The sequence below is a fragment of the Falco naumanni genome, chromosome 15, assembly GCF_017639655.2.
Source record: "Falco naumanni isolate bFalNau1 chromosome 15, bFalNau1.pat, whole genome shotgun sequence".
NCBI classification, from domain to species: Eukaryota; Metazoa; Chordata; class Aves; order Falconiformes; family Falconidae; genus Falco; species Falco naumanni.
The window spans coordinates 21,496,557-21,522,821 of NC_054068.1; the positions used below are offsets into that span (position 1 = coordinate 21,496,557).

The 26,265-nt window shown below is 56.2% G+C and overlaps 3 protein-coding genes and 3 non-coding genes across 6 annotated transcripts in view; 5 read left to right on the plus strand and 1 right to left on the minus strand.

The window, feature by feature from the left end:
- SF3B3 (splicing factor 3b subunit 3) overlaps positions 1–13,083 on the plus strand; it is a 30,629-nt gene extending 17,546 nt beyond the window's left edge. Inside the window, exons 16-26 of the mRNA XM_040615281.1 lie at positions 869–991; positions 2,448–2,602; positions 3,700–3,874; positions 4,489–4,694; positions 5,630–5,786; positions 7,175–7,300; positions 8,497–8,709; positions 9,643–9,741; positions 10,194–10,337; positions 11,045–11,149; positions 12,163–13,083. Coding sequence (XP_040471215.1) covers positions 869–991; positions 2,448–2,602; positions 3,700–3,874; positions 4,489–4,694; positions 5,630–5,786; positions 7,175–7,300; positions 8,497–8,709; positions 9,643–9,741; positions 10,194–10,337; positions 11,045–11,149; positions 12,163–12,303 — 1,644 coding nt within the window. The 3' untranslated portion in view covers positions 12,304–13,083. The remainder of the gene's footprint in view (positions 1–868; positions 992–2,447; positions 2,603–3,699; positions 3,875–4,488; positions 4,695–5,629; positions 5,787–7,174; positions 7,301–8,496; positions 8,710–9,642; positions 9,742–10,193; positions 10,338–11,044; positions 11,150–12,162) is intronic.
- A 2,383-nt stretch (positions 13,084–15,466) lies between these two features.
- IL34 (interleukin 34) lies at positions 15,467–20,035 on the plus strand. The gene is made up of 7 exons (XM_040615624.1): positions 15,467–15,518; positions 16,340–16,681; positions 16,783–16,886; positions 17,250–17,327; positions 17,412–17,585; positions 19,665–19,803; positions 19,901–20,035. Exons 2-7 carry the CDS (start codon positions 16,654–16,656, stop codon positions 19,918–19,920), a joined length of 543 nt encoding a protein of 180 aa, XP_040471558.1. The 5' UTR covers positions 15,467–15,518; positions 16,340–16,653; the 3' UTR covers positions 19,921–20,035.
- On the plus strand, positions 18,053–18,123 carry TRNAG-GCC. The gene has a single exon. It is a non-coding gene; the product is annotated as a tRNA-Gly (tRNA).
- On the plus strand, positions 18,713–18,783 carry TRNAG-GCC. Its single transcript has one exon. It is a non-coding gene; the product is annotated as a tRNA-Gly (tRNA).
- Positions 19,522–19,592, plus strand: TRNAG-GCC. The gene has a single exon. It is a non-coding gene; the product is annotated as a tRNA-Gly (tRNA).
- A 1,731-nt stretch (positions 20,036–21,766) lies between the features above and the next one.
- LOC121097987 (C-factor-like) lies at positions 21,767–24,515 on the minus strand. Its single transcript, XM_040615478.1, has 6 exons — positions 24,378–24,515; positions 23,880–23,931; positions 23,474–23,661; positions 23,232–23,390; positions 23,024–23,134; positions 21,767–21,986 (listed from the first exon to the last, which is right to left on the minus strand). Exons 1-6 carry the CDS (start codon positions 24,513–24,515, stop codon positions 21,873–21,875), a joined length of 762 nt encoding a protein of 253 aa, XP_040471412.1. The 3' UTR covers positions 21,767–21,872.
- Positions 24,516–26,265: the final 1,750 nt, after the last annotated feature.

The window sequence follows — 26,265 nt, forward strand, 5'->3', positions numbered from 1 at the left end:
GTGAGCTTTCGCTTGAAGGATGGATTGCTAAAATAGCCTTGTTATGATGCAGTGTGACACACAGCCTGACTGCTCCCTCTTTGTTACAACATGCTTAAAACTGTGACCGGGGAATTCACTGGGTGACTTCATAGAGGTGCAAGTTTCCCCGTACATTCCTAGGCTTAAGGCCTGTTAAAAGGGCATAACAACCCAGACTTCATATAGAACAAATTATGCTTTTCCCTTTCCAGAAAGAGGGCATGTTCTAAAAAATGTTTCTGGGTGAAATGTTGGGCAGTTCTTTAGAAAAACTGCCTGTAGGGCAGAGTATCAAAGAAGTAACTGCCCAGAACCACAGGCTCTGCTCTAATAGCTCTGCTGTTACACAGCTTTTTGTTGCATCCAGTACTGACTCTGTGATCTTCGACCAAAAAATGTTGTTTTGACAATTCGACATGTGGTAAAAATAATCAAAAGTAATCTAGGTTCTTTCACATGCCTCAAGTTTGATGTCAGAATGCAAGCCCTTCTTAAGCAGCATGAATTTTTGGGTACCGAGAGGGATTAGGATCTGGAATCAGCACTCAGGTTTTTATGGCTTATGTGATGTACCTGGCTGCTTAGTCTGGTTTTTGGCTTTTTTTGTTTCTGGGGGGTGTGCAGGGATTGTTCTACAGTAATTTCCTTCTGCCCCGTAGGAGTGTGCAGAAGCTATGATTTTTAATATTAAGAGCCAATTTAGATATAGCATGGTTGTAGAAGAGAGTTGTACCAGAAGCTAGGAAAACAAACACTTAATTCTCAGAAACTGTCTCTCTGTTTTGAATAATAGCTCTAGGTAGTTATCTGTAATTTTGATCTAACTTTTTGATTTGCTAATGTCAAGAACGGTGTGCTGCTGCGAACTGTTCTGGATCCCGTTACTGGCGATCTTTCTGATACCAGGACCAGATACCTCGGCTCACGGCCTGTGAAACTCTTCAGGGTCCGAATGCAAGGCCAAGAGGCGGTAAGTGAGGCGAGCTCTCAGGGGTGCAGATCCAGTCCCCAGATACAGCTTTGCAGTTTTATTTATTGGTGGGCAGGGTGAGGGAGCATCCTTGCAGCACAGCAGGGACCCTCCGGGTAAGGGTGGGAAGTAGAATGACTTCATTCTGGAGCTGTCTGGCTTGCAGCTTGCTCTTTCACAACCAGCCTTGTTCTTGTTGGTATTCCCCTTGCTTCTTAGGAAGTAATGTGCAGCGCTGCCCAGCCTTTTTTGAACTAGGGCTTATCAACCTGTAGGCTGCTTGCAGTGTGCCTGGAAAGCACAGAGTAGATCCTTGGGCTTGGAGACACTGAACTGATGAAGAACCTCATCTTGTCTGCCTTGGCGCACAGGGATGGAAAGAGCCCCTTGCAGAAATCTTACCCCTAGGCTGCTTGATGGCAGTGGATGTTGTCTCCCGTGCATGTTGAAAACGGCTCAGCCAGGGGCTGGACAGCTGCCATGCATGGTTCAAGGAAATATTTGCAGGATTTGGCATAGAGGGAAGAACGTGTTTTATCAGTAGTGCCATATCCCGCCCTTCTGATGTGGCACTGGGGAGATCAGCCACCCCCTGCGTGACTCATTTTTGGATGACACCTTCGGAGTTGAGAAAGATTGCTGGTCAGTGTAGGGGGATGGATCTGGGAATGTGAGCTCTGATTTAATGTTACGGTACACTGGGTGAACCTCTTCAACTTGCTCCTGCCGGTCTGGCAGCTGTCACTTGGAGATGAGGTGCTTTGCAGCTCTAGCAAAGAATGCTTATAGAATAGCAGAGTGCTTTTGTACTTCGAGACCAGTCTTGGTTCTTTGTCTCACACGATGAGGGGGAAGAAGCATGCTGCTTAGACCGGTCAGTGATGGACTTGGTAGCCTGTGAGTGTTTCAGTGTAATTCCAGCTGTTGTTGCTCAGGCAGATAGTGAGGTTGTACTGAAATTGATTTAGCCAAATGCATAGAGCTGAAGAGTTTGTAAGTCCGTCTGCTTCCTTTGTTTCCCTTAACTTGATTGAAAATAAGCTACCGATTATTTTAACTCAGTTTCACTTGAGTGCTACAGCATTTGGATTGTGACAAAGCAGTAGAGTATTTGTTTTAAAAGACTTGTTCCCATTAGAACAGGCTATTGTTCAAAAGAAAAAAACAGATAGGAAAGTACTTGTTGATCTTGGCTTTTATGGATAACAGTTTATATTGTGCCTCAATTTGAGTATTTGTCGTCTTGATAGTGCTTCAAAGTTCCTCTTTGTGTTGTGCACAGTTTCCAGATAAGCGGTCTCTTGAGAGCAGGCAGTTATCTCTGAATATATGCTCTGAGTGGAGTCCACCAGGAGTTCAGTTGTTTATAGGACAGGAGTCTGACACTGTACATCCATTCATATTGCTAGGAGTGAGCTTGCCTCCATCCCCAGACCTAATCTCTTGTCTTTCCCAGGTGCTGGCCATGTCAAGCCGTTCGTGGCTCAGCTATTCCTATCAGTCACGCTTCCACCTGACTCCCCTGTCTTATGAGACACTGGAGTTCGCATCTGGTTTTGCTTCTGAGCAGTGCCCAGAGGGCATTGTAGCCATCTCCACAAACACATTGAGGTAAGAACTGATGGGGGAACACAAACGCTTCTGGACCGGGATGCTAGGCTGACGGAGGGGTAGTGAATTCTCACTAGACATTCAGAAGGAAAGAGGTAAAGTGACCTAAAATTAAGGTCTTTTTGAGGTTATTTGGTGATGGATAATGATTTGATAGAAACACTTGTATGAGTTTCAGAAAACAAATAGAATACAAGGACAAAAAGAAATAGGATGTGCTTCTGATATGTATTTTTTAGCTTTTTTAAATAACAAGTGTAATTCAAGTTACCCTTAAATTCTCTGATCCTTGGAGAGGGAAGCTTTTAATAAACGTGAACCTATTGTGTATTAGGATCTTGTGGTGTTTGATCTGAATTGGCTGCTTTGCAGAAAATGAGTCATATGATTTAAGAAATTGGAGGCATGACAGGGCTGTATTTGTTGCCTTTTTTTATAAAGTTCATCTTGGATATTAAAAAAATAAATGAAAATAATGGACTGTAAATTCAGGAGCTCTGCTGTATGCACTTGAACAGGCACTTTTTTCATATCTGTCCTCATTGAAATATTATAGCATTCATTGCTTTTAAAGGAGTCATTCTTTCTGGAGAGACTTGTGGTTTTTAGTCACCAGATGCCAGAAGAACTGGCATTTCAGCTGGCAAGTCACAGGAAGAAAGAGTTGGCATTGCATTTTTCAAACTGTTTTAACTAAAGTGCCTCTGAGGAGCATTTGATTACGTGTCAAAGTCTGTGTCACATTTAAATTCAGATGATGTGTTCCCCAGATGTGCAGTTTCCTTCTTCCATGTGCTCTTTGTTCCTCTTGGGAATTTGCATCAGCGCCACTCAGAACACAAGCTGGGACAGTGAGAACCCTCAAGTCAAGGACCTTGCACTGCAGAGCACACCTGTCCCACAGCATAGGCACCCGCTGAGGATGCTAGCTTTGCTCTGCTCCCTGGAGCTGTGTGCTAGTTGCTGTCTGGCCCAAGGAAAGTGCTGCTTGTCTCCAGCACTAGCCAGTTTCACAGATGTAAAGCTCAGCTCCAGTTTTGTTCTCTTGGACAGTTGTTTTTGGACCTTGGTCAACATGTCACATCTTTGTCCCCTAGGATTTTGGCACTGGAGAAGCTGGGGGCAGTCTTCAACCAGGTGGCCTTCCCGTTGCAGTACACACCCCGAAAATTTGTCATTCACCCAGAGAGCAACAACTTGATCATCATTGAGACGGACCACAATGCTTACACTGAGGCTACCAAGGCACAGAGGAAGCAGCAAATGGCTGAGGTAATTGGGGTGGGAGCAGGTACATGTTGGGGAAAAAAGTCCTGGGAGGAGACTTTTGCAGCTTGAAATCCTCCCTGCTGCCATTGCCTGCTATTTTTTGTGCCCTGTGCGAAGGCAGGGACTGAAGGGGGTGAAGATCTTCCTCAAAACTGAAATTTCAGTAGAATACACTACTTCCCAGTGCTCCTTTCTTTGCATGTTATTATGGCAGGCTTCAAGAACCACATATTGGAGGACAATCATGCTTGTGTAACATTGCTCTCTGGGTTTTCTGTGACGGTTAGAGGATGTTTGGATTTCAGTGGGTTATTTTCTTCTCAGTGTTGTTTCCAGAGTTGTCTGGGGAGCTGTTTCTCCAAATCAGCTGCCACTTGGGCAGGGCAGAGTTGACGCTGCTGTGCTCTGAGCTGCAGAGGCTCGCTTGGGAATAAGCTCAGGGTGGGTGGAAGTTTTGGGATTTGTCGGCTTTCATGTCTTCACAGGCAGTACCTTGCCCCGGAATGCCCGAGCTTAGGGGAAAAAGAAGGCTATTTTTTTTACGCAGAGCAGCAGCATGTGTCTGGAAATATAAATTCACTGAGCTGTTTGTTTCCGTGTCCTTTCGTGTGCTGTAGGAAATGGTGGAGGCAGCAGGTGAAGATGAGAGGGAGCTGGCTGCAGAGATGGCCGCAGCCTTTCTGAACGAGAATCTTCCTGAGTCCATCTTCGGTGCTCCCAAGGCAGGGAATGGACAGTGGGCCTCTGTTATCAGGGTGATGAACCCCATCCAGGGAAATACGTTGGATCTGGTCCAGCTAGAGCAGAACGAAGCTGCCTTCAGGTAAGAAGCATCACCAGATCAGCAAGAATTTCTACTTGTGATGAGTCTTACGTGTTTGGGGTTTTCTGTCTTTTGCTTAGCTGCTACTGAGTGGAAATCCAGGTGCAGCATGTTATCAGGAGGCTGGCTTGAAATTCCAGAAGTGATTGCCACGTGCTTAAAGCTTTTGTCTTCCCTTTCCTTCCCTTCCCACCCTCATCTGTCTGCATGTGACACTAAGAACTGGTGTTTGCTGGACCCCAGTGCTTAAAGAACATGGGGATGTAAGTGACAGATAAGAGACCTGGGAACAAGGGAATGTGCTGCTGTCTCTCACTTCCTCTTCTCATCCAGATAAACTGGGCATAGATAAGTGGAAAGGAAGTGTTAGAGGGGCTGGAGGGGAAGACCAACACAATAACCATGGAGAATAGTGAGTGCTTGAGCAGGCAAAGTGGAGTTAGGTCATGCTAGTCCAAAAGGTTGATTCTGTCCTGTTTTGTCCAGGATTCCCAACCTGGCTGAGCTAGGCACTGGGCAGGAAATAACACTTCAGGATGAGGAAAGTTACTATGTACATGTCTAAGTTGGAATGGCCTTGGAAAAACAGCTTCTGCTGGAGCTTTGCACATTGCTAAGCAGTGTCCAGCCTGTGAAAGCATAAAAGTAACACTTTGGGCATTGTGAAAACATAAAAGTAGTGCTTTGGGCATATGTGACAGCTGGAGCACATCTTTTTATGTGGGGAATGTGGAAGAATGAAGGGATGTGTGTTTAAACCTTTCTGCAGGGAGGAAAAATGACCTCTGAAAATGAAATATCAGGGTTGGAAGGTTGGGCTGCTGAATCTGTGCCTGGGAGGTGCAGGTTGTGCTGTCAGGGAATTCAGTCTGGGTGTGCAGTGTTAGTTTGTGTTGTGATGATGCTGATCTCCTGGCGTGTCTTGTTATCCGCAGTGTGGCTGTGTGCCGGTTCTCCAACACTGGTGATGAGTGGTATGTACTGGTGGGAGTCGCCAAGGACCTGATTCTGAACCCACGCTCAGTTGCTGGGGGCTTTGTCTACACGTACAAGCTGGTGAATAGTGGTGAGAAGCTGGAGTTTCTGCACAAGGTGAGAGGGATGACTGAGTCATTTAGAGTTGGAATAGCTGTTACTTCACCCTGAATGCTGTGATAGTAGTGCAGTACTCGCTGAATCCTGGGCAAGATCACCATGTTGATACTGCACACTGGAAGCAGCCATGAAGAAGCTGCCTCCTGCAAAATCACTGGGGACATCTTTTGCAGAGCTGAGGACTGAACACAGATCTGAGAGTCCCAGTCTTACCCATCTAATTGGATAAATGGGAAGGGAGCAGTGTTTCTCATGCCCTGTTAGGAAGGAGAGAGAAACAACTCTTTCAGTTTTGGAATATGACCTCAGAGAGCTGCTCTGAGCTCTTGTTTACGAAATGAATTCATACTTGGGTCACTTGAGCCCTGGTGCTAAGGCTCCCAGTCCTTGGCTGGCCACATAAAGCTGGTGTGAGCTGTCATCTTTCCTCTGATGCTGTTTTGGTTGCATGTAAAAATAATTAGTCACCTAGTGACCAGCTTGTGACAGGTCTCTGGGGCTTTAGCGAGGGTTTCAGCAGAATTACATTAAAACAAAATTCTATTCTCCTTCCCACATGCTTCCAGCATGGCTGAGATTTGAGCAGATGAGCACATGGAAAGGAATGCTGTGGCTTATTCACTTCCTACGGTCTTGATGCAATGAGTGGAGTGGGTTCTGTCCTGGACTGGGGCCTTTTCTGGTGCCACTGAACCACCCACTTGAAAGCAGGCAGAGCTGATGGTGTGAAATAACTTCTCTTAGCCAGTGCAACCAAGCTAGGAACACTATAACTGGAAGCTCTCCACGTGTTCCCGTTCTCTGCTGTGGCTGATCCTTTTGGATTGATCAGTGGTAGGAGATTTTTCAGCCCTGAGTTACTGGAATTGTGGGCACACTGTAATTGTTCTGATTTCACATTTTCTTCAGTGGCAGCTTCAGAGTATCTGTGGCAGATGGCTGAATTAGATTCATGCCTTTTGTTTTAAAAACAGACGATCTGGGTGGATTTAGGCAAAGTATCAAGTCTTTCTGTTGGGTGTAAATGAAAAATAAGAACTGAGGCAACAAGATGTCTTTTTTTTTTTTTTTTTTTCCTGTTTTTGCTGCCTGCCCAGTGTGGGGTTCTTGGAGCAGTCCTACGCCTCAGTTAAGGTGCACTGCCAGCAGTGCATTGTCTGTGTAGTACCGAGAGCTCTGTTAGCACCACATGTGGTGTGCGCTGCTGTCAGAAGGCTGACCTTTGGCCCCTCCTGTAGCAAAAGATTGTCATGGGCCTTTTACATTGAAAGCCTTGGCACAGGCCAATGAGCTTCAACCGAACTATTAGTTGAACCCATTCTGAAGCTTGGTGTAAGGTTAACTCTGTTAATGGGGGTCTCAGAGTCTTCCTCTTCCCTCTCTAGACCCCTGTGGAGGAGGTTCCTGCAGCCATTGCTCCGTTCCAAGGTAGAGTCTTAATTGGAGTTGGAAAGCTCTTGCGTGTGTACGACCTGGGCAAGAAGAAACTGCTTCGCAAGTGTGAGAATAAGGTACTGGCTTCTGTTCTTGACAAGAGCTGTTAATTTGGAGCAAATGATGCTTTACGGCGGGAGTGGAACAAGGGTTTAGCTGCTCCTCCAGCCCAAGCCTGTCTGTGCACTTGGACCTCAGAGCTGGTGTGCCCTGGCTGCACGCATCTGGAGTGGTGCTGGCAGCCCTGGCTGGCCTGGGCCATTGTGCTGCCCCTCTGCACCCCGAGCACACATGGCTTCCCCGGCACCGTTCGGGTGGTAGTGCCACAGGTTCCTTTCTGTACCAGCTCAGTGCAGGCTGTTAACAGGCATGTGCAGGAGTTTCACAAGCCTGTACGGACCGTGCCTTTGGCCAGCTGCTGCAAATATTAAAGCTCTTGTCCAGATACAAAACAACAGCTGCTGGGAATGGTTCCTTAGGTTAGGTGATCAGCAGAAGTTGGAGGGTGCATATGGGCACCTCTTTGGAGCTGCAGAATCCCAGGAGATTTTCTACTTGAAGCAGATGGTCCTTCTTGCTGAGCATCTCTGGTACTTCAGGACAAGAAATTGCGGAGCATGGTTTTCTAACTTCTAATTGCCTGTTCCTCCTTCTCTTCATGCAAACTGAGAGCCTGTGCCAGTTGCTCATTAACACACAAAGGAACTCCAGCAAGCTCACGAGCAGACTGGGAATTCATAGAGGAACTTTTTTTTTGTGTGTTAAGTGGTTTTGGGTGTTAGGTTTTTTGGTTTTTTTTTTTCCTAAAATGTGACTCAAGTGAAAAATTGAAACTTTCCTTCTTGGGTCTTTTGTGACCGCAGTAGTGAGGGGACGCTGAAGCAATGCCTGGTTGCATTCAGCACCTGCTTGTCCTTGGCATCTCAGTTCATAGGCTCACCACTAATGCTTGTTCTGTGGACATGACTCGTACTCAGCACGCTGAGAATGACCATTGAATTGTTTAGGTTGGAAAAGACCTTTAAGATGAGTAAGCCCCACTGTTAATGATGCATGGCGGATGCTAGGTTGTAAGGCCCTGTATTGACAGTGTATTTAGATTGGGGCTGTAGTATGCCAGAAAGGAGAGAGAATTTTGGAGGGAATGAGGGGAAATGGGGAGTGAGCTGTGGTTCACAGTGGGAAATAAGTGTTTCAACTGGAGTAGGGTAGAGTTAATGGGTTATGCTTGCCTGTTTGAAGCACTCTGGTTTTGTCCTTTCTCTCTCACAAGCACATTGCCAACTACATCTGTGGGATCCAAACCATTGGGCACAGAGTGATTGTTTCAGACGTTCAGGAGAGCTTCATCTGGGTGCGCTACAAAAGGAATGAGAACCAGCTCATCATCTTTGCTGATGACACTTATCCCCGGTGGGTCACTACAGCAACTCTCCTGGATTATGACACTGTGGCTGGAGCAGACAAGTTTGGCAATATCTGCGTGGTGAGTGTGCCTTGGAGAAGCCCGGGCTTTTTGGACATGACATACTTTTCTTCAAAACATCCATGATTTGTCTTGAAAGAATGAGAATCAATGCCTAGCTGGAGACAACGCCCTGTTACCATTCACTTGTTTTTACAGAGTGACTAGCTGTCATCATAATGGATGGCTGCAGTTTATCAGTTTGTTAATTAAAGCATCAGCAGGTCAAAAAAACATATTTCTGAAGCATTCAATAACTTTTATTGAAATTGCCCCAAAACTTGCTGTGAATAAGCCTTGAAACAAAGCTTGTGACTGAAGGGGCCCATAAGAACTTGCGTCAGGGTTATCGCTCTTACTTTTTCTGGCAACACCTCATCACTAGCATTTAGCTTTTTCTGTCACTTCCTCTCGAAAGCTGGCTTTGTCAGTGCTGACACTTCTCCACCTGGCTAGATTTCAGCAGGGGAGGAGGAAAGAATAGATGGTCTTTCTGTGAGAGCTTTGATCTCTTTCTGAAGCGTGCTCGGGTGATTTGGAGTACAGAGTTCAGCAAGTGTCAGACACTGCACCCGTAGGATTTGGCCGACACGCACAAATCGATCCTCTTTGGGTTTCCTGCCCCGCACCCATCAAACTATTTCTGTAGCGGGAGCCACCTTCAGACCATTTTGACCGTACCTCCTGGGGTGATCTGCAAGTGCCAGGCCAGGCAGAGACCGGTCATGGGGTCCCACCCGTGTTTTTGAGTGATAGGCCATCAGTGGTATTGACAATATGGTCATCATTGAACTCTAAAGGCCTTGTTGAAGGGGCAAGTGGATGATTTTGCTGTAAGCGTAAAGTGATTCTTGTAGGGTCTGCAAAAGCAGACTTTCAAAGGCACAGGGATTCTCCAGAAATACGTGCTGCTTCTCTGCAGCTTGTTGACTCTTTCTTCCTCTTTCAACACAGGTGAGATTGCCTCCCAACACCAACGATGAGGTAGATGAGGATCCCACAGGCAACAAAGCTCTCTGGGACAGGGGGCTTCTTAATGGAGCATCACAGAAGGTAACGCTTCATGGGGAGCATGTGGTTATTGTGAGAAAAGAATATGCTGCTTTTCTGTGAAGTCCTCTACATCTCCTGGACAACACTGCATCGGCAGTTCTGCTCCTACACGTCTGTGGTGCTGTGGGGGATCAGTTTTCACTGTCACTGGGAGCCAAATTCAGTTTCTGAAATCACGGCTGATGCCTGTTGGGTGATGTTTGATTGAAGCGGCACACTCGTTTTCTTTTCCTGCTTTCCCTCATTACTTGCATCCGTTTGTCCAGCTCAAGAGAGTAATTGAGCGGCATGCTGAGTTCTGCCATCTGGTCGCAGGTGGAAGGCACTTCCTCTTTAGAAAGGCATTTCAGAACTAGCAGGCGGCCAAATTTATTCTGCTTTCCTCTCAAGTCTTTTTATGCTTTTATATAAAGCTTAAAAAAAAAAAACATTCTTCTGTGGTTGACTTTCAGGCTGAAGTGATTATGAATTACCACGTGGGAGAGACAGTGCTTTCCTTACAGAAGACCACGCTCATCCCAGGAGGCTCAGAGTCTCTTGTCTATACCACCTTATCGGGAGGGATAGGAATCTTGGTCCCTTTTACTTCCCACGAGGTAAGTGAGCCCCATCGTTATGTTGCAGAATTACTGCTTCTCCATGCGCTCATCCCCAGCCAGTATATTAATGTCTGTGTCTCTAGAGGGTAACCCTAGGGCGCTGCAGTGCGTGAAAACCTGGCCTGCAGGAAATGCTGTGGGGTGGGATGCAAAAGGGAAGAGAAGGAGCTTGTTAGCTCCTCCTACATCAGTTCCACAAAGAGTTAAGAGCTTTTCTTAGTGCACTGCTGGCTAAATCTGTTCGTACTCCAGAGGAGCTCTTGGCTGATTTTAGAGTCTGCGCGGGGATCCTTTGGCACGCTTTGCATAGCTTGTAAAACTCTATTGATCAGATGCTGATGCTTCAGCTCCTGATGATGGTATTCTCTCGGTTTGCTGTGGCCTCCTGGAGCAGCAGGTGCCAAGACATTCCTTCTTTGAGCTGCACCTTGCTGCACAGCTGCTATGTGCTCCCATTCCTGGGAGGCTGATCCTGGCCGAGGTGGCACAGTTGGCTGCTTAACTCTGCTGTGGGCACTCGCAGGGTGGAAGCGGTGACAGGATGAGCATGACCTTGCCTGCTGTGTGCAGAGCCACTCTAGCAGAACCTGATAGTGGCGGTGTTTCAGCCAGCGCAGGAACACCTGACTGATGGTGTCAACCTGCCCTGCCAGTGGTGTTGGCCTGTAGGAAACTGTTCTCTTAATGATCCTTAATCTCCGCAGGACCATGACTTCTTCCAGCATGTGGAAATGCACTTAAGGTCTGAGCACCCTCCTCTCTGCGGACGAGACCATCTCAGTTTCCGTTCCTACTACTTCCCGGTGAAGGTAGGTCTGAGTATTTAGGATCAGCTGGTCATGGGCGTGCAGGACTCGCTCTGGGATGCAAAACTGCTTTGAGGCTTGGCAGAAACCACTTGTGGTTGCAGTTCAGTGGGGAAGACTGGCAATGTAAACCACAACTTGTGTAGTGCCTGTGGCAGGAACTGAAGCTATCTGTTGAACACCACTCTACAAGGAGAGCGGTACTTAGCACTTAATACCATGTCTGGTTTGGTTTCTTAACCCTTGTAATGAACCTTCTGAGGGTTGGTCTTGAGGCCCAAGCCCAGAGGCACTGCTGCTGCGCTTCTCCACTGGCCGCAGCGTCTCCTTTTTTGATCGGGAGAAGCAGCGTTACCTAGCTGTTTGTGTGGCTAGGTCAGGCTGGGATTGCCTTGGGGATATTTCTCCACCACCATTGACAAGGGAAATCTCGTAAGAAATGGCAGTTCCTGCCTATTTCTGCTTTTGAGGAACTTTGAGGCTGTGGACTGCTAAATGCTGTGACCAGGAAGGGTTCGGAGTGCTGGACCAGAGTAAGTGTGTGGTAACTGCTACCAGAGTAATGTCTGTCATACCGGTCAGAAGACTGTCCCAGCAGCTGCAGCTGTCCAAGTGCAGTGGGTGTTCCTGTTCTTGATGAGCTTGAGGCCGGTTTGCAGCATGCACAGAGATGTCTCTCATCTGACTGAAGATGCCTTTCAGTCACCTTTCACAGCCACCCCCGGCCTTCCCAGCACAGTTGGACCCAAGTTGGATCCATCTTCCCTTCCCTTGTGTGATTTTTCAGCTGCACCCAGGCTTTTGGGGTTTCTCCTTCATTAATCAAGCTGGCCAGTAATTAATTTGGTGCTAACTGCTGCTATTCAGCAGATGAGGTCACCGAGCATGGTCTTGTTTCCAGGACAGGATTAAGAAGCTCCTGGGAACAAACTGTTTGTTGCCGTTTTTCCCCGTTTAGGCAGGGTTCAGTGCCTCTGTGTTGTGTCGATTCAATGCTCTCCTCCTTGCCCCTCCAGAATGTGATCGATGGGGACTTGTGTGAGCAGTTCAACTCCATGGAGCCAAACAAACAGAAGAATGTGGCCGAAGAGCTGGACCGGACCCCACCTGAGGTGTCCAAGAAGCTGGAAGACATCCGCACACGCTACGCTTTCTGAGCGGCGGCTGGCAGGAGCAGAGCTCCTCACTGGGCTGCAAGGGACGGTCTTCCAGACACCGTTAGGAGGAGGAATGTGTGCTTTTTTTCCCTTTTGAACTATTGGTTTGCTCCGCTTGGTTTATGTTTCAAAGTAACGTGACTCCAGTAAATACGGTATCAGATAACTAGGTCTCCCAACACATCCCGCTCCTTATGTGAAGGCTCCTAACGTTCTGGCTTCCAGCCGAAGAGGTTCCCTCTTGGGAAGTGCCCAAGGAAGGGTGCAGGCTGCCCCCCAGCCCCCCCACCTTCTTGCCCCACCCTTTAGGATGCGGGAGCCTGAGTGTGTCTTGTGCTGGCCTTGCAGAGGGCCCTGTACGGCAGATCCAGCTGAGCCTTTGTAAGATCAAGTGGGTTTTGCAATTACCCAGCTTTTTGTTAGAGGCAAGAGCTGTGGTGTGACTCAGGATTACCAGGCTCCTTTTAGTAGTCCGTGGCGAGAAGCCCTGGGCTTCCACCAGCCCTGGGAGCAGGCGCTGGGAAGCCTGGCTGTGTGGATGGTGTAACTGTCACACTTGTCTTGAGCGTTTTCTTTTGAATTGCAAGGGGTTTTTGGACTCACCATTTCTGACTGTTTTCCCTGTAAATAGAGTTTTGTACAATGTTGACTCTCTTGGGGGTGGGGAAGAGTGAGGCCTGAGTCTGGGACTTGATTTGTTTCACAATAACTTTGGCAAGAGCAGTGTCTCCAAGCTGTGACTGTGAGCAGCACATGGAAGAATAAAAGCCTGTTTTTTAACTTGCCTGACTTGGGGGCTCCTCTCCTTCGCAGCATCTGTTGCTGACCTGGCAGGAGCAGGAGGGGTGGAGGAGGAGGAGGAGGAGGATGGGAGCTTGCACACCCTCAGCCCCGCGCCCTGCATGGATGCTGGAGCAGGGCTGTGGCCCTGCAGGTGTTGGCCTGCAAGCCCCTCTGCGCCCCCCGCTCTCCCTGCAGCTGGCCCACAGCCGGGCCGCGCTCCCGCAGCCAGAGCTGCTGCTCGGCCCACGGACACACCACACGCAAGGCGGGGTATGTGGGGAAGGGTCTTTCCCCCAGCTACCGTTTCTCCAGCCCTTCCAGGCCCCGGCCCTGGCTCAGGGCTCCTTCCCTTGCCCTGTGAAGCAGCTGCAGCTCTGGCAGGAGTTGCTGGGACGGCGCGGGGAAGGTGTTTGACCCTGCTGGCTGGCTGCAGAGCTCACCCACATAGCAAGCGCTTCCCAGCTTTGCCTCCCGGCTCAGCTTTGGTCCCTGGCTGCCTCCCCACCCGGGGCCGGGGAGGGTGGGTGCCACGGCCCAGCGAAGGGTGTCAGCAGCCTCCCTGTTCCTGCGGCGGGTGCGCTGCAGGGGCTGAGGGTGAGCGTGCCTGCCTGCCCTGCCCTCTGTGCCTTCCCTGCCCCTGCAGGGCCCTTTGGCTCCCGTGTGGCACCCAGCCACCCCTGCTTGCTCCTCTGCCTGGGGACAAAGGGCTTTGCTCTCCCGTCCCATCCCTTCTCCTGCAACCCTGGGGCAGCTGGGTCAGGGGAGTGGGGGGGGGTCCTGCCTCTGGCTTGTCAGGGATGTGGGGCGCCTGCCTATCCCCTTGTCCTTCCCCCAGGGCGTGATGCCCGCTCTGGACTGGGATGGAGCGCTTCCAGGAGAGCTCCAGCAGAGCTTGAGTCGGCTGTGTTGGTAGTGCTGGGCGCGGGGGTGTTCCCGAACAGGTTCCCAGCCCAAGAGTTTTGCTTCCTTGGCCGGGCTTGTGTAAATAACCTGTCTCCAGTGGGAGGCAAAGCCTGGGAGGGCCGAGCCCCCAGTCCCTCTTTGCCTGGGGGGCTCCCAGCGCGGGCTGGCCCCTGTGGCCACAGGGTGCTGGGCTCCTGGCGCCGCATGGGAGCAAAGCTCTCGGGGCCACGCGCCGGGGCTGTTTGCCTTGGGCTCGCACCAGAGGTGATTTCCAGCCCGGCAGAGCCAAGGAGGGCAAACTGCCTCCAGCGCCGCTCAGCGCTTTCCCCACTCTTCCTCGCCCCATCCTGGCTGCCAAGCTGATGACTACGTGGGCAGGGAATGCTGTTAAATGGCTTCCTGGAACGCCTGCAGCAGATGCGGGCAAAATCCCTGCGGACACCTAAGTGAGGAGCTGGACCGGCTCCTTCCCCTGCCGGGAGCGGAGCACCTTGCCCCAGCCCGGGGCGGGGGCGGGGGGCGAGGGCCGTGCCCGGGCCGGGGGCACAGGAGGGCGGCCATGGCCCTGACTCGGTGCCAGGGGAATCCCAGCGCCGGCAGCCGCGCATTCCTTCCCACGCGTTTCCCTGGGAGCGCTGACCTGCGCTTCGCTAGCTCGTTTCTCTCGCCCACCCCTCAGACACCCGGCAGCCCCCAGCACCGGGGCAGCCGGCGCTGCAAGGGGTGGGTTTTGAGGGGGGGGAAAGATGGTGTCCTGCGCCCCCCATCCCCTGCTCCTGGCTGGGGTTCAGCCCCGCAGGGTCCCGAGGCACCGCTGGGCTCAGGCCAGGGGGCGTGGGAGCCCTGCTGGCCCCGAGGCAGCCGGGGATCCCCCAGCCCCTCGGAGAGCAGCCGGGGGGGCCTCCCCTGCCCGCAGCGTGGCCCCCGCACGGGCACGTGCTGGCGAACACCGCGCTGCCGCCCGCCCAGCCCGGCTAGGGGAGCCCCGCACCGCACGGTGCCTGGGGGTCGTGCTGGGCACCCCCGGGGGCACGTGGGCAGCCGGCTGGGTGGGGTGGGCGCCCTGGGGGCACAGTGCAGGGCTGGCCCAGCACCCTGGGGACACCCAGCTGGGGCAGCCAAGCACCCGGCGGGCACCTAACTGGGGTAGCCAAGTTGGCAAGAGAGGGACCCAGGAGGGCTGGTTGGGCCAGCCCAGCACCCCAGGCACACCCGGCTGGGCTGGCTCAGCACCCCGGGGGCACCCGGCTGGGCTGGCTCAGCACCCCCCTGGGCTAGCTGGGCACCCCCCTGGGCTCCCGGCCGGGCCGGCCCGGCTCCCGCGGCCGAGCACGGGCGGCCGAGCCCCGGCGCCGGGCGGTGCGGGGCGGTCGCTCGGTCCCCGCTCCCCGCCCGGCCCCCGGCCGCCGCCCCGCCCGCTCCCCGCCCGCCGCCCCCCGCCCGCCTCCCGGGAAGCGCGGGCACGGCCCCGCCGCTGCCGCCCGCGGGGAGACGCGTCCCGCGCCCGCCGGCCCCGCGCGCCGCGCCAGGTGGGTCCGCGGGCGCCTCGCGCCGGGGGGCGCGCGGGGGCGGGTCCGCGCTGCGGGGGCGGCGGGCGGTCCCGCACGGCCCCGCGTGGGGACACGGCACCCCCACCCCCGCCGCGCGTGGGGAGGAGGCGTAGGGGCACGACCCGGCCGCGTTTGCGCGGGGACATGACACGTGGGGTGGGGACACGGGGCGGTCCCTCGCGTGGGGATGGCGGTGGCGGGGCGCGGCGTGGGGACGCGGCACGGGAGGGGGCGCGGCCGCCTCCCCGTGGGACCTGGCGGGGGGATGCAGCAGGGCCCCCCCCTGCGCGGGGACACGGTGCGGGGAGCCGGGGGGGCCTCCGGTGCAGGGGACACGGCGCGGGCCCGTCCGCGTGTGCCACTCCGTGCGGGGAAGCGGCGCACCCCCGGCGCGAGGGGACATGCCGTGGGGGACGTGGCGCAAGGACACGCTGCGGTCTTCCCCCGGGGTGACAGCGTGGGGACGCACCACAGCCCCCTTGGGGTGGATGTGGGGTCAGGATGTGTCCCACGCTGCAGGGGGACCCGGCACGGGGTGGCCCCGCGCCCCTTGGCCCAGCGCCCGCTGAGGCCGGACAAATTCATTGCTGGGATAACGGTGCTGGGCTGGGCCCCCGCCTGGAAATCCCCCAGGGGTGGCACCGGGGAAGCCCTGGTCACCCTGCCCCGAGCCGGCACAGGCACCCGCGGCCACCCACGGCTCCACACCACGCGGGGCTGCCCCTGCCCCTGCCCCGCAGCCCCCCGGGCTGGGAGCGGGTGCCCTCCCCGGGGCTGCAGCTGGGGCTCTCTCCCCCCAGATCCCCTCTTGCCGTGCAGGGGGGCTCGCACCCCCCCGAAGCGCATCCCTGCCGGCACCCTGTGATGGCCCTGGGACCTGCTGCCCCTCCGCAGCCAGCTGGAGAGGAGAAGCCGGCGGGGACGGCCGGGAAGGGGGACTAACCCCCCATCCATGGCAGGGGGCAACCACCCGGGGCTACCGGAGAGCAGCCCAGCGCCCGGGGCGTGCGCCCATCCCTCGTCCCCCCACCACGTGCAGCGCTGCCCAGCCAGCTCCCGGTGACCCCCGGCCATGTAGGCGCAGCCCGGGGATCTGCCGACGGCCACCGTCACCATGCAGCAGGGCTACGCGGCCGTCCTGTGTGAGTACAGCCTGGGGATGGGGACCTGGGTGGCTTCAGGGTGTCACCTCGGTGGATGTCCCCAGGGGGGGAGTTGACACCTCTTGCTTTTGGCTGCCCAGGTGTCCTGGCTGTGCTGGGGCTGGAGGCTGCTGCGCCGGGCGAATGCGAGCTCACCCGCCTGCTCCAGGACAAGCTGCAGTACGAGATGCGCCTGCAGTACATGGTAACCCACTGTTTTGGGGTGGTAACCCACGGTTTTGGGGTGGTAACCCACGGTTTTGGGGTGGTAACCCACGGTTTGGGGATGGTGGTGGGGACACGTGGCATTGCCAGGCTTCAGTTTGCTCCAGGAGGGGGACATGGGAGGGCAGCACCTGCTGCCTCAGCGACCGGGCGCTGGGGGGTTGATTTATTTTTTACTGGGGGCAGCTTGTGCCAAATGGTGCCCAGGGCTGCTGCTCTGTGGGGGTTCACCACCATGTCCAAGGGCTTTTTCCATCGGTTCTCTGATGTCATGCCGAGGCTGGCAGGGACATCCCCGTCACTTTGCTGCCCACCTCTGTGCTCTCCTTCTCTGTCTTTCCAGAAACACTACTTCCCCATCGACTACACGGTCCAGGTCCAGTATGAGGAGGTGCTAAGGCCATCCAACATCACCCGCCTGGTAAGACAGTGGCAGGGGACGGGCTCGTGACGGGGATGCTCCAGGGCCCCATGGGTCTCACCCGGGGCACCCTCTTACTCACAGCGCAACGAGACAGTGTCGGAGGTGGCCCTGCGGTACCTCTGGTTCCACGTCAGCTCCCAGGCAGTGCTGCGGATCCGCGAGGTGCTGCCGGTGAAGCACCCATCCTGGAAGTACACCCAGGAGCTGTGCCAGCTCTTCGATGCCCTGGGCAAGGAGTACAGCAAGTACCGGCAGGTGGGGAGACTGTGGGGCCCCCCGGCCCGGCCACGCGTGCACACGCAGCCTTGCACACCCCTTGCAAGGATGCTGGGTGCACACACAGCGTGCAAGCACCCGGTGCTGGTGCCTGCAGATGTGCATGGTGCGTGCTCACCTGGCACAGTGTGGGGGTGCACAAGAGGTGCACACGTGCACACACACACACAGACACACACACACACGCCGTGCCCCCCCACCGCCATCCCCACGTGAGGGACCGCCCCGTGTCCCCACCCCACGTGCCGTGTCCCCACGCATGTGTGTGTGTGCTGCGGGGACATGCGCCCACAGATGTGCACACTCGCGGGGGGGGGGGGCACAGTATGGGCATCCTCCTGCTTGTGGGCGGTGTGGGAGGGCAGGCCTGGGCGGGCTGCTGGGGGATAGAGATTGCTCCCCGGGTGCAGGGCCGTGGGGCAGCGGCGGATAATGTTGCACATCTGGCATTGGTGGTTCAGTGGTAGAATTCTCGCCTGCCACGCGGGAGGCCCGGGTTCGATTCCCGGCCAATGCAGCATGACTTTTCTTGCCTGCAAACCCCTTCTGGGGGACGAGCAGGGCTGGTGGGGGAAGAAATGGGACCCCCATCAGCACCGTCATGAGGTGGCAGTGCCACGGCCGGAGGTCCTGCAGAACGTGGTCCCCAGACTCATCCCCATTTTGCCGGTGGCAGCACCTTGCAGCAGCGGTAGCAGAGGTCCTGCGTCTCCTCTGTGGCATCGATAGAGCCACTGCACCCAGAGGCAGCTGCATTCGGGAGCTGGGTGAGGGTGGCCGGTCACAGCTGGGTCTCAGGGTGAACTTGAAACTTGGCGGGGTTGTTCTGTGCCACGGGGCAAGTTCTGCAGCCCCTCTGAGGAGAGACAGAGCGCTTTGCTTGCTTGTCTCATCAGCGTGTTAACTCTGAAGGCTGATGACAACGGGCCCTCGCTGGAGGTGGTGTCTGGGGCAGCAGGAAGAGGCGCTCCCGTGGCCGGAGCCCCCGCAGCAGGGCTGTGTGTTGGGGTGCCATCCCTGGGGGGTTCACAGGTGGCAGCGGCTGTCTGTGGTGGCCCTGCCCTTGCTGGGTGCGTGGGGCAGCGCCGGGGGACGCTGCACATCTGGCATTGGTGGTTCAGTGGTAGAATTCTCGCCTGCCACGCGGGAGGCCCGGGTTCGATTCCCGGCCAATGCAGCAGCTTTAGTTTTTGAATCCCAGTTGTCCCAGGGGGGGCACCTCGGAGGCTGCTATGGTGCCTGGAGGTTTTCCCTTGGGCACTCCTGGCACCCTTGGTCTTGCCGGGTTTGCCCCCGTGTGGGGTGCCAGGTGCTGACAGGGCCCTTCTTGACTCCTGTGGGGCTGTGGCAGGGAGCTGCTGTGGGGCTCAGTGGCCGAGAGGGGCCCTGGCTTGGTGGCAGTGACTGGCCCTGGCTCGGTGAGGGTCCCTGGCTCACTTGCAGTAAGGGTCCCTGGCTCAGAGACAGTGGAGGACACTGGCTTGGTGGCAGTGAAGGGCCCTGGCCCAGGGCAAGGGGGGCTGCCTGGGGCTGGGAGCGCTGCTGCACTTCGGAGGCAGCTGCATTCGGGAGCTGGGTGAGGGTGGCCGGTCACAGCTGAGTCTCAGGGTGAACTTGAAACTTGGCGGGGTTGTTCTGTGCCACGGGGCAAGTTCTGCAGCCCCTCTGAGGAGAGACAGAGCGCTCTGCTTGCTTGTCTCATCAGCGTGTTAACTCTGAAGGCTAATGACAACCGGCCCTCGCTGGAGGTGGTGTCTGGGGCAGCAGGAAGAGGCGCTCCCGTGGCCGGAGCCCCCGCAGCAGGGCTGTGTGTTGGGGTGCCATCCCTGGGGGGTTCACGGGTGGCAGCGGCTGTCTGTGGTGGCCCTGCCCTTGCTGGGTGCGTGGGGCAGCGCCGGGGGACGCTGCACATCTGGCATTGGTGGTTCAGTGGTAGAATTCTCGCCTGCCACGCGGGAGGCCCGGGTTCGATTCCCGGCCAATGCAGCAGCTTTAGTTTTTGCATCCCAGTTGTCCCAGGGGGGACTTTGGTGATGTCCCTGTGACCTGTCTCTGCAGACAGATGTGGAGCCAGTGGTGGCCGACCTGGTGAAGCTGGTTCACAGCGTGGGCTCTGAGAGCCGCAGGAAGGCTGTACGCCCCAAGGCACTGCTGGACAACTGCCTCAAGGTCATGCGGATGCTCTACACTGCACCTTGTGAGTGGGGACCGATTGCGGGGGGCGGCCTTGGGGAGCAGACATGCCACCCCTGGGGGTCCTATCCCACATGGCAATGCCTGTTCCCTCTGCCCAGGTCGGTGGGAGTCCACCTAGCACCACAGAAGATCCCTCGCTTGATGCCTTCTCCTTGCCCTGGAGCCTGGGATGCTGCTTCTGCTCTGCCCCCCCAGCAGAGCCCCCGGGGTGGTCCCCAAGGAAAGTGAAAAGGGGGGACAGGTGCCACCCCTCCGGACCAAATGCCACCTCTTCCAGGACTGTGGGACCGTGCACGGCCATGGGGTCGACTCCATCCAAAATGCCAGGCACCTTCTGCATGGGTGTGGGGCTGGGGGGGCTGGGACATAGCCCCCCGTGGGCAGGCAGCTGCTGGCTGCAGCGCGGGGATGTGCCGCCCTGCCCTGCCCACAGCGGGGGCGAGGGCACCACCCGGTTCCTCTCAGTTTGTATTTTTTCCTCAGCTTTCATTAAACACAGGTTAATTCTCTAGCACTGCAGCTCAGCTTCCAGCCAGGTCCTAGGAGCCTCCAACCTTACTCAAAATAAAGGACCAGCAGAGAGGACCCCAGCTGCCGCTGCTGCCTCCTCTTTCGGGGTGCCAGTTGCCCACCTCGGCTTTGTGGGAGCAATACTCGCCCCAACACAGGGACCCTCAGAGCCACCGCCTGCCAAGCTGCCTCTGTCAGCCCCGGCCGCTTCCCTGGCAAGAAAACATCTGGATTTATTTGTTGTGCTTGGCGGTGCAGTGCAGGCGGCGTGCCGGGAGGGGCTGGAGGCTGGCCAGCTGCCTCTCCCCTTCCCAGCTTAGTTAATTACCTTAATCAGCTATTAGAGCCTTAATTGATGTAGTCCTGACTGCGGACTGCTTAGGCTTACAAGTCTATGGGAGTGTGCAGGTGAGGCTGTGGGCACTGCAGCGTGAGCAGATGGAATGTCATCATCATCATCGTCGTCGTCGTTGTCGTTGTCATCTTCTTCCTCCTCCTCCTCCCCTCTTCATGCCTAGTGGTTCATGTTTATATAAAGCCCACACAGAGTTCATATAAAGCCCACCAACTGTGATCCACCACTTGATAAAAGGATTTAATTAGAGAGACCCCCCGCTCACCCATCCCTGCTGGCTTTAACAAATAACCCCCAGGTGGTCCAGGGCCCCACCTGGGGATGCCTGAGCCCGTGGGGCTGAGCGCCCACCTCCTGCTCCCTCGTGTCAAGCGTGGGAATTGCCCCCCCTGCTCCTCCAGCGTGGGAAAACCAAAGCTGCCCCAGCAAAATGACCCGGCTGGGCTTCCCGGAGCACCCCCGCAGCAAATGGCTGGCTCGAGGCTTGCCAAAGCCCTGCATGGCCGGCCCACTTGAGCTGTTGTGACATTTTTTTTGGGTCCCTCTTTCGAGGCATGGCTTCAAAAATGTCAATGGAGTGTCACCACGGAAATGCACTCGCTCCATGGGGAATCGGAGCCTGTTTGCAGTGTCTTTGATGTACCATGAGATGGGATGGATGCACGGAGGGACAGCCCAGGGTGAGGTGCTGAGGTCCCAAAAGACATCCCTAGGGACATGCTAGGGCCTGGGAGATGCTCCTGCTGTGAAACTTCTGGCTGCTGGAGAAGGAAGAGCCTTTGCTGGCCTTATACCAGCAGAAAAAATGACTGACAGCATCCTTAGGGTGGGCATGGAAAGGCCAACTGGTTTTGGGGGAGCTCCGGTAAGGCTGCCCCATGGTCTTGGTTTTGGAGCTGCTTGGGGTGCCCCCAAGCCCCCACCCAGTGTGGCTTGTGGCCACAGAGCAGGGCCATATCCAGATGTGCCCCTCAGGACCCCAGGGATGCCCCAGCAGAGCCTGGCACCAGGATGCAGGACCACGCTTGGAGCATCCTTCCCTCTGCTGCCCCACACCGCTCAGTATCCCTGGGGGGGCAGCGACCTCAGCTCTCAGTCCGCAAGCAGGGGGTCCCTGTTCTCACCCCACAGAACCAGAGCAAGCCTGGAAATGGTAATTAATTAACTTTACTGAGCTTGGTGGCTGCCATGGCCTGGCACCGCTCTCACCAGGGCAGGCTGTGCCCTCTCCAGTCCCAGAAGGTGCCGTTGCTGGTGGCTGAGAGCCGGGCCAGCAGCCGCAGGACGCCCTGCACGCTCTCCTCCACTGTCGCTGGGCCCTGCTGAACTCAAGGACATGGGGGACAAAATGAGGCCAAACCCCCTCCCAGCCCCCCCAGCCCCAGCCTGCGGCACGGTGGGATGCCAGCTCTGGCCAGGGCAGGTTGGGAGAGACTGGAGATGCTCCAGCAGCCAAGGGATGTGGCTTTGCACAAAGTAATTGTCCCTAATTTGGGTGCTATAAGGGGGGAGGTTAATTTTATGGTTCCTAATAAAAAAGAGACTCCTTTGTCCCATCCCTAAGGCAGCGCAGGTGTAAGAGCTGCCCAGCCACGCTGCGAGAGGCTGCTCATCTCCAACTGCACCTGCCTGCCCCGCATGGTCTGAGGAGAGGGATTGGGGGGGATTGCGGCCCCGGGGTGCTGGGGTGCTGGGGAGGCAGCCTGGGTGCAGCCCTCCCACCAGAGCCGAGCGCGGGGTGCCCTCTGCTGACATGCGGCCGGGATGGGAAGTGGAATAATAAAAAATAAGGAGGAAAACGGGACGGTTTGGGGGGAGAGCTGGGAATTGGCTCTTTGCTGCAGCGGCACAGCACCCCTAGCCCGAGGGGCTGCACGGGGCGGGGTGTGCACCTGGGAAGGGGTGTCCGTGGGAAGGGATGCCTCTGGGAAAGGGTGCCTAGGGAGGGGATGGCCATGGGAAGGGATGTTCATGGAAAGGGTTGTCCATGGGAAGGGATGCCCCCTCCCCCCCAGGAAGGGATGTCCATGGGAAGGGATGCCCCCCCCCCAGGAGGGATGTCCATGGGAAGGGATGCCCCCCCCCCCCCCCAGGAAGGGATGTCCATGGGAAGGGATGCCCCCCCCCCCCCCAGGAAGGGATGTCCATGGGAAGGGATGCCCCCCCCCCAGGAGGGATGTCCATGGGAAGGGATGCCCCCCCCCCCAGGCGGGATGGCCATGGGAAGGGATGCCCCCCCCCCCAGGAGGGATGTCCATGGGAAGGGATGCCCCCCCCCCCAGGAGGGATGTCCATGGGAAGGGATGCCCACGGGACTTTGCCAAGCCAGGGCGGCCATGCATCTCTCCTTACTCACCATCCCCTGTTCCAAGGGAGGTGTCACACAGCCAGGGTCCACGGACACACAGAGGATCCCACTGCCCCCATACTCCAGGGCCAGGCACTTGGTGAGCATGTTCAGAGCAGCCTGGAGGGGACAAGCCCAACCACCACCATCATAGGCTGGCAGCGCCATGGCGGGAGGGGACCCCCCATGTTCCTCCCTGCTCTCCCAGCGGTGGTACCTTGCTGCAGCGGTAGCAGATGTCCTGCCTCTCCTCCCAAGCCTCCACCGCCCCGATGGAGCCCAGGATGCTGGAGATGTTGACAATGGCGGCTCTGCTGCAGCTCATCCCACGCTGCCCTTCAGCCTCGGCTGCTTCCATCAGCAGCGGCAGGAACGCCTGCAGGGGACAGATGCTTGGGCATCAGCATCCTCTTCCTCCCATGCTGCCAGCATTTGGGGCAGGGGTGCCTGTGGCCTCACCTGGCTTGTCTGCAGGGGCCCGATGGTGTTGGTGGTGTAGACGAGGGTCATGTTCTCCGCCGTCTCGGTGGCCAGCGTGCTGCGGCGTGTGGTGCAGGCGTTGTTGATCAGGAGGTTGAGGCCGGCGCTTCCCACCTCCTCCTGCACCTTCCCGACTGCCGCCTTGATGCTGTTGGGGTCCGTCACGTCTGCAAGGGGACAGGAGGGCTTGGGACGAGGCTGGTGGCCGTGTCCCTGGCAAGATGCTGTAGGACATCTGGCAGCTCCCAGTCATTGAGCCAGCAGTGACCTGTTTGGGCTGAACCAAACCAAGGGACCTGCCCGCTCAGGTGGCATTTCCCGGAGCCACCCATGGGTGCCATTAAATCCTGAGAGGCTTCGTCCTCATTCCACCCACAGCACCTACCTAGAGGCAGGACCACGACGTTGGGGTTGCCCAAAGCCATCTCGTTGATAGCCTGCATGGAGAAAGGGAGGAGGGGGGTGTCAGGTGGGGGGCTCAGCGGGAGGGTGGCCCTGTGGCGTGCTGAGACGGGAACCAGGCTGCCCCCACGTGCCGCAGCCGACAGGTTTTGACAAGCTCCCGTGGGAGAGACTGGGGACGAGTCTCTGCTTCGCTGCACCCAGCTGCACCCAGCAGCTTCAAAGCCACCGGCAGCAGTGCCACCGGCGTGGGAGCTGCCACAACCCCCCTCCCAGCACACCCACCGTGCACTTACCTATGCCAAGAGCAGAAAAAATTTAAATACATATAAACATACTATTTTCCCATGTCATCACAGCGCAAGATGCTGACACCCAGACCCCTCCCAGGCCAGCTGGGGACAGTGGCACCCCCAAGCGTTGTGTTTCCCAGCCCATCCCGGAGCTGACCCCCCTGTCATTGCCCCAGTGCCCCCCTTACCTTCCCCTGGGGGTCCAGGCAAGCGGCGAAGAGGTGCCGAGGGGGGCTGGGCTGCTCCAGCAAGCCCTTCAGCAGCCCCAGCCCCAGGCCCCCGTCGCAGCCGGTCAGCAAAACGCTGCCCACGCCGAGCCCCTCCATCCCTGCCGCTCACTGCAGCTGGTTGTGCCGCCCCAGCGAGGTTTGGCAATCGGCCTTGGCAATTCAGGAGGCGGCAACGCGGGTGCTGCTGGGATGGGTGGAGGTGTTGGGGGGGGCACTGCCTGCACCCCCTCTCCTGGAGGGGCTGGGGGATGCTCTTCTGCATCCCAGGGGTCCCCCATCACCTTGATCATGATGATGTCTCACCCTCCCTGCAAAGCACTCACCCCGCTCCCCCCCCCCCCAGCCATGGGCACCCCAAAGGGGTGGTGGGACCATCCCACCCATCCCCCATTATTGGAGTGACCCCAGGGTACCAGCACATCCATACCACTGCAGGCGAGGCTATTAATTACAGTACAACCTTTATTAATACTGGAATCTTCACAGTGCATTCGTTACTTGTAGCAGTGACTATGGAAATTGAGGTGGGGGCAGGTGGGAAAGAGGGGGAATTACCACCAAAAAAAAAAAAAAAAAGAAAAGAAAAGAGGGTATGAAAGAAAGAGAAAGAAACCTGGCAGAGGGATGGGGAGGGGGGAAGCAGCGGCAGAGGCGGGAACACGGAGGGGAAATAAATTAAAAAAAGAAAAAAAAAAAGGACCAAGTTAACAACAGCACCAGAAAAGTTACTTCAGTCGAAAGACAGGTCGGTTTTTTTTTCTTGTCCAAGGATTTTTTGTTTTCTGTACAAAATAAGAGACCCCCCCCCCTCCCCCAAACCCAAACATTTGTCACTTGGCATCAGCGGTTCTGGGCAGGAGAAGGGGGGGGAACTAAATCGTTATTCCTAAGGGGGAGGGAAAGGGGGGGCTGCAATGCGACAGACAGCGGGGCAGTGGGGGGGCTATGTACAGCAGGGGGGGCCAGGGGGGTTGTGCTTTCCTCCAGCCGCCGGCAGAAATCAGCTGCTTTGCTTCAGGGGGGCCTGGGTGAAACCCCCTGTCCCCCAGACCCTGCCCCAGCAGGATCCTGCACAGCGTCTGCGGGTGCTGAGGGAGAGGGAGGGGGGCTTGGGGGGGCTCCCCAGTGATCCTTGGGGGGCGAAGAGGAGGTTCCGTATCCTCACCCACTGCGCCCCAGTGTCCCCCCAAGTTGGAGGGGGCTGCAGTGCCTGTACCCCCACCGTCCCCCTGCCCGATCACACATGTGCCCCCCTCTCTGCTCTGCAGCCCCCTCCCCACTTCTTCTGACCCCCGCCATGGGGCTGAGCTGTGCTGGCCCCCAGCAGGCAGCTGGGGGGCCGGGGACAGGGACCCCTGCTCCTGGTGCTGCTCCTGCCGTGGCCCCGCTGGCACCGGCCCCTCCTGCTGGGGCTGGGGGGGGCACCTGCTGGCGCCCGGGGATGGGGCTGGGGGGGAGGGGGGCAGGGGAAAGAGGAAACAGGGAGAGGAAAAGAGAGAGGGAAAAGGAAAAGTGAAAGAAAGGAAAGGACAAAAAAGAACGAGAGAAAAGGAGCGAGGGAAAAAAAGGGACAAGAGACAAAAAGGAATGAGTAAAAAAGAGAAAAAAGAAAGGGGGAGAAAAAAGAGGAGAGAAAGAGAAAGGAGAAAGAGAAAGGAGAAAGAGAAAGGAGAAAGAAAGGAGAAAGAGAAAGGAGAAAGAGAAAGGAGAAAGAAAGGAGAAAGAGAAAGGAGAAAGAGAAAGGAGAAAGAGAAAGGAGAAAGAGAAAGGAGAAAGAGAAAGGAGAAAGAGAAAGGAGAAAGAGAAAGGAGAAAGAGAAAGGAGAAAGAGAAAGGAGAAAGAGAAA